Source organism: Ornithodoros turicata, chromosome 1 (assembly GCF_037126465.1).
Source record: "Ornithodoros turicata isolate Travis chromosome 1, ASM3712646v1, whole genome shotgun sequence".
NCBI lineage: Eukaryota > Metazoa > Arthropoda > Arachnida > Ixodida > Argasidae > Ornithodoros > Ornithodoros turicata.
In genome coordinates, this window is record NC_088201.1 from 63,909,992 (window position 1) to 63,921,680 (window position 11,689).

Genomic DNA, 11,689 nt, shown 5'->3' on the forward strand with positions numbered 1-11,689 from the left:
GTTCCGTGGGTAAGGCTTGGATCCCTTTCCCCCTCATGTGGCGTGTCAATGTAACCTTCTTTCTTCGCAGCTTTTCGCTCAAACTAAGAGCCGTCAAAAAAGAGGCGGAGCCAAGGGCTGATTTCTACGGATTTTCGACGAATTTATTTCGGCAATTGCCATTGCATTACGAGTGGGATTATGTGCTATAATGAGTAAAATGACCACGGGGAACCCACTTCCGCAAAGAACACGTTAGGTTGCCTTAGGAAATTTCGGAGTTCAATTCAAGAAATTAACTTTCCGTCAATTGAAATGAAATAAAAATGTTACCAATATGTGGCAAAAGTTATTGGTAGAAAAAAATCACGTGACCGCATGTCTCTCCGGGGCCTACGTTTTTTACTATGAATTTCTATCATGGTTGGTGGACCACCCTGTATACAGGCGACGTAAGTGTGCTACGAGCAAATCTGCATGGGACACACCGTGGGAAAATGAGAGTAAGCATCTCGTACATACTTGAACTTGAATCATGCGGAGGCCAGAGAATGTTTGCGAGCTGCTGCCTGCGGAACGCAGGCAACCGTTGCGTGGCCTTGTCGAAGAGTGCTCTCTGGTGAATCGCCTGTATTGACTCGTTCTGTAGAGCACGCACCGAGGCTTCGAGTACAGCAGCGAGGATGAGCACCGTGGTGCCAGAGTCAAGCACGGTGAAGGAACAGACGATGCCTATGGTAATACTCGAGAGCAGGATACAGCGGTGCCTGGTACCGCACCGGCGGAGGAACCACAGAGCAACACGGGTGAAGAGAGCGGATTGCTCGGCGTAGAATACCACTGCAGTTGATGCTAGTTCGGTCAGGACAGCGGGCTGCACGGACGTCAAATTACGTGCATTGAACCGGGGAATGTGACAGTGAAAAGCGACAATACATTAGATATTCGCGAAACTAGCACAACCGAGATGGGCTACCCGTATTCCTGATTGCTTCTTTCGGGTGCTTTGAGGCACAGTGTTTGCACAAAAAGTCATCGCTAGTTAGGTATATTGTGGTGTGAGATGAGTACCTGCTGGATAAGAGGGACCCGGTTCAGCTCATCTCTTGAACGAAAAGAGGGAAATCGTTATGTTCGAGCAAGTGCCCCTGGCATAGCAAGGATGCGCGCCATTTGGGAGAATTGTCCTCATTACAATCCTTGAACTTCTATTAAGCTGAGTTCCCACTGCCGTGCGGATGCTCGCGGAGCGGCGAACGGCGAGTGTGTTCACACCAACCAGTGACCTCTAAACGACCTTCCTGCCGTCCGCTAGTGGGAGTGGGAAATGCAGCCTGACAAACGGAAGTGGTTCGCGCAAGCACTACCTACTGGATCCAATAGGCGTTGAGAACTGTTCAATTGACTCAATTCGTATCCCACTACACACGAAGTGCAGTGTCATATAACGACCTGTCGTTTAGTAGAGTAATCGAAAGGAACCACAATGCAAAAACCACATAGAAACCATAAAGAAACCACAATGCATGCCCTTTCCCTCTCCCTCTCGTTCTCAAGACACGCGACAATGCGGGGAAGCCTTTGATTGGTCTCCTGAAACAATCTCCCGCGACGATTGGACAAATAGTTTGAGGGGACCAATGAGAGAGCTGCTCGAGAAAGTGGGAGGGGGAAAGTTTAAATTACGGTTTCTTTCGCCTATAAATCACGAACGACGCAACGGATGAATCCCGTTCCTTTTGTGTTGTTGTAAAGGTAACGGCACCGTTAATTTCGCGAGGAGTCTGCTCATAACTGCTACCTTGTAATTCGAATGCGAAGCGTCTGGTAAAATACCCAGGAAAAATGCTTACTTACGCCGAGGTATCGTTCGATATTGGTGGGTAGATCGAAAATGGCAAGTAGAAAGAGAGGCAAAATGGCTGCTGCCTCACAGGGTAACGTCTCGCAGGTGATCAACAGTATAACGCTCAAGAGGCAGTAGCAACATCTCGATTCCTGCGCTCCAAGAAAGCATCTGTTCAAAAAGTTGCATATTGTGCTTGAAACAAAGGCCTCTTTTTCTGTTACAACAAAACGTTGAGGAGAAAACTGTGCCCCAAGTGCTGGTACAGCACGGGAGCGTCCTCCGCTATGTCTGGCTATAAACAATATGCACCAGTTACTGGGGGTTAGTAATAAATTAACAATAGTTATTTGACCCGAACTGAGCATGTGGACTCCGGTACTATGTGCACAGCAGATACACAGCACAAGGCTATTGACCACTGTACCAGGATGTCAACAAAAGGATCTGTCGGTGCACAGTATCTCGAGTGCCACTATAGTTAATAACTTCGACGGCAAGGAACTAGCAATGGAGGAGCTGATGCTACAGGGTGAGTCACGAATGACTGCCATATACTTACGGGCGTGTCCGTGAAGAAGGGTAGCAGAAAGGCGCAGCAGCAGATTCCAAGGGCGTAGGCTCCTACACGGGTACACACGTAGTCTGTGCATATTTGTTCCCAGTCGATCAGACCTACGCCGCTAGTAGGAAACATAACACACTTCACTGTTAGTGAGCTCGTCACCTGTGTTCCTCATGCAACGTGTCTCCCAACTTTCACTCAGAACTGAGTACTGGCAATACAAAGTACTTCAGACGACCCACCACGGGGCAATAAATTCAGTCGAATCTTGTCGTTGTTGGTACACACTAAACTTCACCGCATAATCAAGTTGGAGCCAACCGCCATACTTATTTATTTATTTAAGCTTTTATTTCACTGTACAGAGACAGTGTGGCAGCCTGAGACAAAAAGCCGCTAGGAGCAGCCTGACAAGGCCTCTGGCCCAAAGCAATCCAATAACAGATGTCTGCAAGCAATTCGTCTGCATGCATTTTCCACATAGACAACAGGAGCAACACGTGCAAGCAAGTTCAACGAGACTTTATCAAAAAGTTCCGAGACTATAGACGTGTATAAAACAATGTAGGTACTTTTCCCTTACGTAGTGATACACCGCTCCCAGCGCTTTTTCCACTTTTGAAAGCTCCCTGGAAGGCTTTCCTTCAGGTGTGGCGAGGCATTTTGTGCGATTCGCTCTGATTCTCGTTTACGGTCGAAACGGCGGCCCTTTACCGCATAACAGGTTCACAGTCAACTGCCATTCAGAATGATATCTGTTTCTTCCTTGATTTGTTGAAAATACGTAGTATCTGGCGTTCTTTTGTCAATTTGGATGGAGTAACACTCTGTGATTTCCCTAGGCGGGGCATTTAGGGAATATTTCGCGAGAGCTTAAATTTCACGATGACCGTTGGAAGTCCGAGGCTTCTCCAGGACATCGGGAATTGTCGGTGCTTCTGCGACACCCACGACGTGGAAATCGGACCCTTCCTTATGCAGCGTTCACACGGGGCAACTTTTTCCAACAACTATGAGCAATTTTCGAGTTGCTGGCAGTCGGCCGACACCGGCAACATCCAGCAACTCGAGTTGCTCGGAATCGCCCTCCCCGACCGAAAACTTCAGAAGTTGCTCGTGCACCGGCCAATCAGCGAGGGGAGCATTACCACGTGACTCCAGATGGCGGGATGTGAATTCGTTCGTGGGTTCATGGGTTCAAATCTTGCTGGTGCAGCCGAGAAATAACTTTTTTTTTTTACTAACGCCATACAAATGTATCAATAGTCATTTTTGAAGATAATGATCCTTTGGCGTAAAAAGGAAGCAAGGTTTGATAAATAGCAGCCAAAGAAAAGACACCATCAGTTGGATTCGAACTCATTCTCCGGTTGCCGTAAGGTTGCTTGTGGGTGGAGCTCCATACTTTACCATATGCTTGAACGCGTTCTCGAAAATCTAAATTGCTAATAAGGGGTGGCAATCATAAGGCCGAAACTCATAAGGCAGAATTATCAGAAGGCCGAAAATAAAAAAGCCGAAAAATCAAAACACCGAAGAACCATAAGGCCGAAAACCAGAAGGCCGAAAAGCCAGAAAACCTAATTACTGAAAGCCGCAAAATAAGGAACCAAAGAAACGAAAACTGTTATTCCAACTGTCATAAAACGTTTGCTCTACAAATTACGAAGGATAGGATTGTTGTGAATTAATACAGCAAATAAATTATTTCACCGAACTTCGCGTTAATAACATACATTCGATCACCTAGGGGAAAACAAAAAGGAAAAGTAGACATATGAACCACTGTGTTGTTTATTGTGCACAATGGCAATAAGTTAAAATGAAAAATTACAAGCTATGCGATGACATTTCCCAGTCTCATCCCATTTTCAACAAGGGCTTAAACCCTGAGTCATTCCTAAAACCTGTTCCCTATTATCAGCTCTGACTCAAAACCGCACCTAATTATTCGTCCTTTCAATAAGTAGGGTGATTAACACTGGGACAACTGATGACCATTCTGGAAGAAATCTTAGATGTGCTCCTGTGTCAGGGGGCAAGCGTGATCATTATATACAGTTGTTGAAATAGAACTGTACAGAAAATTGCAGGCGAAGCAAAAAAGAAAAAAATCCTACACATCTTATATGGGGGTAAATCAACGATGGTCATTAACTGGGTTTTAGTTTATTCTGCAGAGCAAGCGATTCAGACGGTTGCTTGTTCAAATCACGTTCGGGTCACCAAATGTAGAGAAACATCATCTCCTCTGCAATTCATTCAGTGGGTGATACCAAGCCATTCACTGGTATTCACCCACGAGGCACTTTTCTTTTGTAGTAAACATGTTGTGTTCTCTCTGTCTCTCTCTCTCTCTTTTTTTAGCCAGTCTATTTTCGAGTACCAAATGCTACGCATTCCAATTATTCGATTCCTAATATAAGAGCCAGGAAACTTTTTTATAATCTTATGACAAAAACAGTCAGCTTTCCCTTGTCCCATCCTACAGTTGGCAATACAACAAAAACAGTCCCATTCAGGGTCTTCTGCCTCTTAGGCCTTTCCATTTTCCGCCTTCTGATTTTCGGCCTTTTGGCTTTCGGCCATCTGATAGTTCGGCGTTATGATTTTCGGCCTTGTGATAGGCTTCCACGCGTTAAATGTGTGCAGAAATAGGGCTACAATTGCTCTCACTGGAACGCATTCGTCGCAGTTTTGTTCTTACCGCCACCAGCACGCGTAGGCAACACAAGGCTGGTACAGTGCGTGTTATGCGGTGAACTCTTGTTTTAGAGTGTAAGCAACAAAAGTACTCCCACATATTTTTGATTCTAAATTTTTCGCGACACCCCCTAACTTTTTTCTTTACGACATAGCTGTAATAATGACCCCTGACACGCACACATACGCATTTTTTAATGTTTTATTTTGCTACACTCCATTTGTTTGAGATTCTGGATAAACTACTGATTACCTGCGTGCTTGGCTCGTCATACAGTTACATATACGAACGAAAAAAAAAAAAAGCGCTGTGTCACATTTTATATCAGAGGTACATTTCTATACCGACAACAATTAGTATGTCGACACTGATAACGAAAGCCGAAAAAGCTTATCCGGGGATTTAGGTGATCACCGATTTCCTCTTCGTTACTAAATTATGGCCAGTATTTCCCTAATTCTGTTCTTTTTTTTTAAGGGATTAGTTGCTCAGTATGAGGTTTTATAAAATGTTACATACTCGGGTTGCAGCTGCATAAGCTTCAGGCTATTGCTGTCGAATTCGGTGCCCATGTTCCTGCAACAATATCAGTTTTGTGATGATACTTATAATGAAACCATGTATATTATGTATCTAACAGTTCATCTTTTACCGTCTGAAAACATTCTTCCCGAAGAAAGAGAGCAGGCTCTAACCGTAACACACTTTTCGCCCGACGTACAGTCCCAGTCAAACTTCGCTTGCACGCTCTTGCAGCTTGTCATGTGGCATTTAGGTTCTTCCACCACACAACTGATGCGAAATGTCTATACGACACTATACCACATTTTAGAATATCCGAATTGAGGGGGCGAAGTCTCGGATGAGAGAACAGGTTCTTTCAAGCATAACTATAGCGGATAAAACAGTATCCTTACATGCACGTCAAATATGAAAGTGATCGTGCGCAAGACAACGATACACTGGTAAACGAAAGCAGTTTATTACAGACAAAAAAAAAGAAAAAAACAGAAAAAAAAACAGCGCAGAGACAGGACGTGAGTAGACAAACGAAGCGATGACTAACCACTGCGGTTTAGTCCCAATAAACCGCAGTTGTTAGTCGGCGCTTCGTTTGTCTACTCACGTCCTCTGCGCTGTTTTTTGTGTCAGTATGTAACAACTCGCCCACAACGTTGCTTTGACTCAGTTTATTTCCTCGCCCCATATGTTTGAGATTCTGGATAAACTACTGGTTACCTGCGTGCTTGACTCGTCCTACAGTTACATACCTTTACTGGCGTGCGCGACTGGCTAACACGCCACACTCTAAAAAAGAACTTCACCGCGTACACACTTAAATATCAACTTCACCACATGGCCAACCATCATCCCGAGTGACATCGTTGTTACCCCTGATTTGCTGAAAACGGGGGGGGGGGCGTACGCCATTTTTGTGGTATTATTGCCACGAATCATCTTTGACAAACTTCCAGGGCAGGCACGAAACGGTACATCTCATCCCGGCGTGTGCTGAAGAAGAAGCAAGAAGATTCCAGACACATCGGCTGCTCTCTGGCAAACGCACGTGCTGTTTCTAGACTTTTCGGCGCGACGTTTAAATGCTTGTGCGATCCAGGCTGGAGCATTCATTCTTTGGACTCAGGTGTGTTCAGAGAGCTATCACTCTTGTGTTTTTGCTAACATGTAGTTTAATAAACCGTTTGCTGTATATTGTTTATTCAGGTAGTCCCGGGTTTCGGCACCAACCAAAAATGTCACGAAGCGAAATGGGCCGGCGAGTCGTCGAATAAACAGCAAACGGTTTATTAAACTACTTGTTAGCAAAAACACAAGAGTGATAGCTCCCTGAACACACCTGAGTCCAAAGAATGAATGCTCCAGCCTGGAGCGCACAAGCATTTAAACGTCGCGCCGAAAAGTCTAGAAACAGCACGTGCGTTTGCCAGAGAGCAGCCGATGTGGCCGGAATCTTCTTGCTTCTTCTTCAGTACATGCCGGGATGATATGTACGGTTTCGTGCCTGCCCTGGATGTTTCTCGAAGATGATTCGTGGCATTGCCCCCTCCGTAGAAATGGCATCGTCCCGATGCCAGAACCTGTGTCGGCTCATCGCATTTCGTTTGCACCCTGCGAAGCCTCGTAGCCAACGTCGTCGTCTTTAACGTTGTCGTCGGAGCCGTTATCGATTAATGCAGTTGTCTCGTGGTCGTCGATGAGTATTTGCAGGTCACTGGTAAGGTTTTGAGCGTCGCGGCGGTCTGTATTGCTGTTCGTCGAGCTCGGAGACTGGTCGCGTCGTGAGTCAGCAGAAGCATGCTGCTGCCATAGAGAGTCTTCAATTGCGGCGGGGTGACTATACGCGCTGAAGGCAGGAGGCGTCAGATGAAAATCCGGGTAGACCCAGTCGTCGGTATTGGAAACGGCGGTAGACCCGGGTCGCTTCTTCACAGTGGTAGCAGAGCGGCCTCAAGTCTGACGTTCGCCGTACGTCTGTCATGCGAGTTCCTTGTGCGCGTGGCTGGTAGCTGAGTGGTGCAGGTTGGGCGGGTCGCGAATGCGCCCAGCTGTTGCCGTGCCGCGGTGCCGATTGTGGCTGTCGTATTCATCTTCTTGCGGGTTGGGGGTCCCAATGGCCTGAATTCCGAAGGTTGACCACACTGTCTTCCACTCAGTCGTTTCTGTTCTTTCAGGTCGTTCAGCAGGTATTACCCTGCATCTCCACCAAAAATGTCACGAAGCGAAATGGGCCGGCGAGTCGTCGAATAAACAGCAAACGGTTTATTAAACTACTTGTTAGCAAAAACACAAGAGTGATAGCTCTCTGAACACAACTGAGTCCAAAGAATGAATGCTCCAGCCTGGAGCGCACAAGCATTTAAACGTCGCGCCGAAAAGTCTAGAAACAGCACGTGCGTTTGCCAGAGAGCAGCTGATGTGTCTGGAATCTTCTTGCTTCTTTTTCAGCACACGCCGGGATGAGATGTACCGTTTCGTGCCTGCCCTGGAAGTTTCTCGAAGATGATTCGTGGCATTATGCAGTTCATAACTGGCACAAAATGGCGTACGCCCCCGATTTCATCAAATCAAAGGGAGAGCGTTGCCGTTCGGGACAGAGGTGGGGAAGTTACTTTTATTTTGTTATGTACTACCGTTACTCACTACTTTTTCAAAAGGTAACGCGTTACGTTATTCGTTACTGTTGCGGTAGTAGGTAGCGCATTACTAACGCCGTGACTTCTGATAAGTAATGCCATTACTTTTGCAATACTCCACCAGGAATCCTTAGCCGTCCTTTGCCGTGACGTGACCTTTTATCTCACACAGTACAAATCCAAACAGCCAATCCCTTGGTACTTTTTCACTTGTTCAAGGGGTAGAGGCTATTTTTCTGCCGCTTTCGCCCCATTCATAAAAAAAAATAAAATACCAGAGGGAGAAAAAAAAAATAAAGGTGGTGAACAAAGGTAACATCTCAACAGGTGTAGGTCAATAATACTTCTTTTGTGTTCTTCTTGGGTGCCGATGTGACCTTCTTGTCATTGTTAAAGACAAATAGAAAAATTCGGGATTTTGCCGGATTCTGCAGGCACAGTCCTCAGCTCAAGCTTTCAAGTTTAGACAGTGAAGCAATGTTCCCGAATACGCAGTAACGCATAACGCCGTTACGCGTTAGTTAGAAAAAATGTAATGACGTTACGTTACTCAATACTTTTCTCCCAAATGTATTGCGTTACCATATTTTACTACTCGAATGTATAGCGTTACCGGTAACGCACTAATTTGTAACGCCCCCCTCGCCTCCTGTCTTCGAATCAGAAGCCACAACCTTATCATTCGTGGCAATGGTTAGTGCAGAGCAGAGCCGTAGCGACGGGGGTGCGAGAGGGGCAGCCGCCCCTGGCGCCCTTGCCAGAGAGGGCGCCGAACGGCAAGCCCTGGCAGGTTGGTTGGACAGTACAAAGTAGGAATGGAGAGAATTTGAATTTACGGTCTCGACAGTGTAAATGGGTGTTCTCTTTTCTTTGTTTACAAGTCTTCTGATGACAGTGAGGGAGGGGTGGGGGGCTTCAGATTAGCCCTGCCCCGGGCGGAAACTCGCCTCGCGACGGCTCTGGTGCAGAGCGTGCTGAGCATATACGAGCAACAACAACTTTATTGTGAGATGATGAATGAATGAGCATACGAGTAGGTCGGCATTTTCACTCTTATAAATGAACTTTACCGCATAGCACGCTCCCAGCCAGCCAACTGATTTGTTGAAAACGGGAGGCGCACGCCTTTTTTGTGACACTTATGCCGTTCATAACTGTCATAAAAAAGGCGTACGCCTCCCGTTTTCAACAAATCAGGCGGGAAGATAACGATATCATTCGATATGATGGTTGGTTAGGAGCCTGCTATGCAGTGAAGTTCATTTCTAAACGTGTTATACGTCACGAAACTCACGATCACAATCTGAGAAGGCATGAGCTCAGCCGCGTGATACGAACTCACATGAAGGTCGACATGGCGTATCGCTGAGCTCTATCATGCCGCATATTAGCGTGCTCAATAGCATGGGCGTTCGCAGGATATTTTCCAGGGGAGAGGGGACAAAGCGCTTCCAGGGTTGGGGGGAAGCATGCAAACCCCCACCCTTACCAATTTTTTTTCTAGAGGCGGACATTGAGCACTGTGTCCAGAGCTTCCTATTATGGTAGCTTGAGAATAATCATTACGACATATGACTAAAGAGTGCACTATTTTGACAAGCGACCTTGAAGTTCTAGTGGGCACGGCCCCCCTTGCCCCCCACTCGGTACACCCATGCTCACCAGATAACATCACACCTGTGACCAGAGATCGACAAAATAACCTATGCTCTGGTCGCAAGCGTGATGTTATCCGGTGAGTACGCTAATACGCGGCATGATCGCGCTCACGGATGCGCCATGTCGACCTTCACGTGAGTTCGTAGCCTGTGGCTGAGCTACGGTGCTGAGCCGTGAAGTTCTGTTTTCAGAGTGCAACGCACAACGTAAGGAGAATTGCGGTGACGGAACAGGACACGTGCGTGAACCCCTCACTGCACTGCTCACGGTGCTTCACTGCATTCTTCGTTGCCAGGGGATGCTGTGACCAACATGTGCGAGCGCTGCACGCTCTTGTGTGCTGTATCTGCACAGCTAGACTTGTAGATCGTATTTGATACTTTGCTCAAAGAAACCATGTCATCCTCTTGGAAGCAATATAATCAGTGCGTACGTGAGTGCGAGTAGCGGCGAATTTTTCCTTGAATTGTTTTCTACAAATGCAAGTACTAACGCCTAATGTTCTTGCCACGTGTCCGCGCTCTGCCTTGAATTGTGTACTGCTGTACTAGACCGGAAAACAAGCACACCAGTGCAAGACCTCGATCTCGGAATCATGACGTTTCCACAAGCCGAAGAATTCCAAGTTCGGCTTCTCGGACTGCCCATAACAGTCACTGTTTCTGTTTTTGTACGTGTGTTTTTATACCTGCTGTATTTGCTTAAACGAATAAGAACACCGATCGACTCGCCCATTGGTACGCAATACATTCCGAACGAAGGCGGCGGCTTCATTTTGGGCGGTACCGCGGCGAGTCTGCGAGTCGAATCTGCCGAGGAGGATCTGTTAACACTTACTGTGCGTTTTGTTGAGTATCAGCGAAGCAGAATATGACATTGGACCAACAACTCTGATGATGGTTCGGATTTAAACGCGCGAGGCTAAGCACACGCAGGAACACCACCCTTCCTCGACTTCTTCGTCTTCTCAACGAATGAGCGAGGTCCAGGGACGTGCGGTTTTGAAAGTAGTTTCCCGCCTTGAAGGACCATCAACGAATAACTACAGGACTGAACAGGTTTCACAGTCGGCTTCCGCGCAGAGACGTGGGAAGTGACGCGGGTTCGAAACTCATGTTTTGCCTTGTTCTTCCTGTACTCTAAGAGGAAAAGGAGCAAATTGGGAAGTAGTTGCAGCTTCTAGTTCCCTAGATTACGGCAAATCAGTAAATCCCCAGTAAATCAATTTAGGCCTGTCGTCATCCCTAGAGGTTTCGTGTGAATGCTTCAGATCATTCAAGTCAATGGCTCTCGAAATATAGGGAAAGAAAAAAAAGTGTCCATCATTTACTCGAGGTGCTTGCCACCGGTAACGGCACGATAATCGACTTTGAGGTTGATTGTGAACTTGGCACACTGAAACGTACCGATTCTGTAAAGCATATCAGAAATAGCATTTTGCTCTGGTACGAGCACAGGTCCTCTTGGCCGCTGTAACGAAAAAAAGAAAATACTTCAGTAGTCGCATGGCGTCCACGGGTCCCGCGCAGGAAGCTCGTTTATGACTCCCTAAAATGATATGGCTGGGCGGAAGGTGAACAGTTGCATTGTTGTGTGACCTTCAAACTCATTGAGGGACCTAATGTGGGCTCGCCCTTCCGTGGGGTCATTACACTTGCCGTGTATGCACACGAGTCACTTTTCTGCCGGCAGCAAGTCGGGAAGGAGTGAGCGGATATCCAGGAGAAACGAGGTCACTACGCGTCTGAAGACGCCCGCTCGTTCTCTAGCATTCAGACGAG

At 46.8% G+C, this 11,689-nt stretch overlaps 1 protein-coding gene across 1 annotated transcript in view; it reads right to left on the bottom strand.

Moving 5' to 3' along the window:
- Positions 1–10,857, bottom strand: part of LOC135399739 (solute carrier family 13 member 2-like) — a 28,957-nt gene extending 18,100 nt beyond the window's left edge. Inside the window, exons 1-5 of the mRNA XM_064631475.1 lie at positions 10,746–10,857; positions 5,614–5,670; positions 2,388–2,508; positions 1,837–1,977; positions 502–853 (exon numbers count right to left, since the gene is read on the bottom strand). Coding sequence (XP_064487545.1) covers positions 502–853; positions 1,837–1,977; positions 2,388–2,508; positions 5,614–5,666 — 667 coding nt within the window. The 5' untranslated portion in view covers positions 5,667–5,670; positions 10,746–10,857. The remainder of the gene's footprint in view (positions 1–501; positions 854–1,836; positions 1,978–2,387; positions 2,509–5,613; positions 5,671–10,745) is intronic.
- Positions 10,858–11,689: the final 832 nt, after the last annotated feature.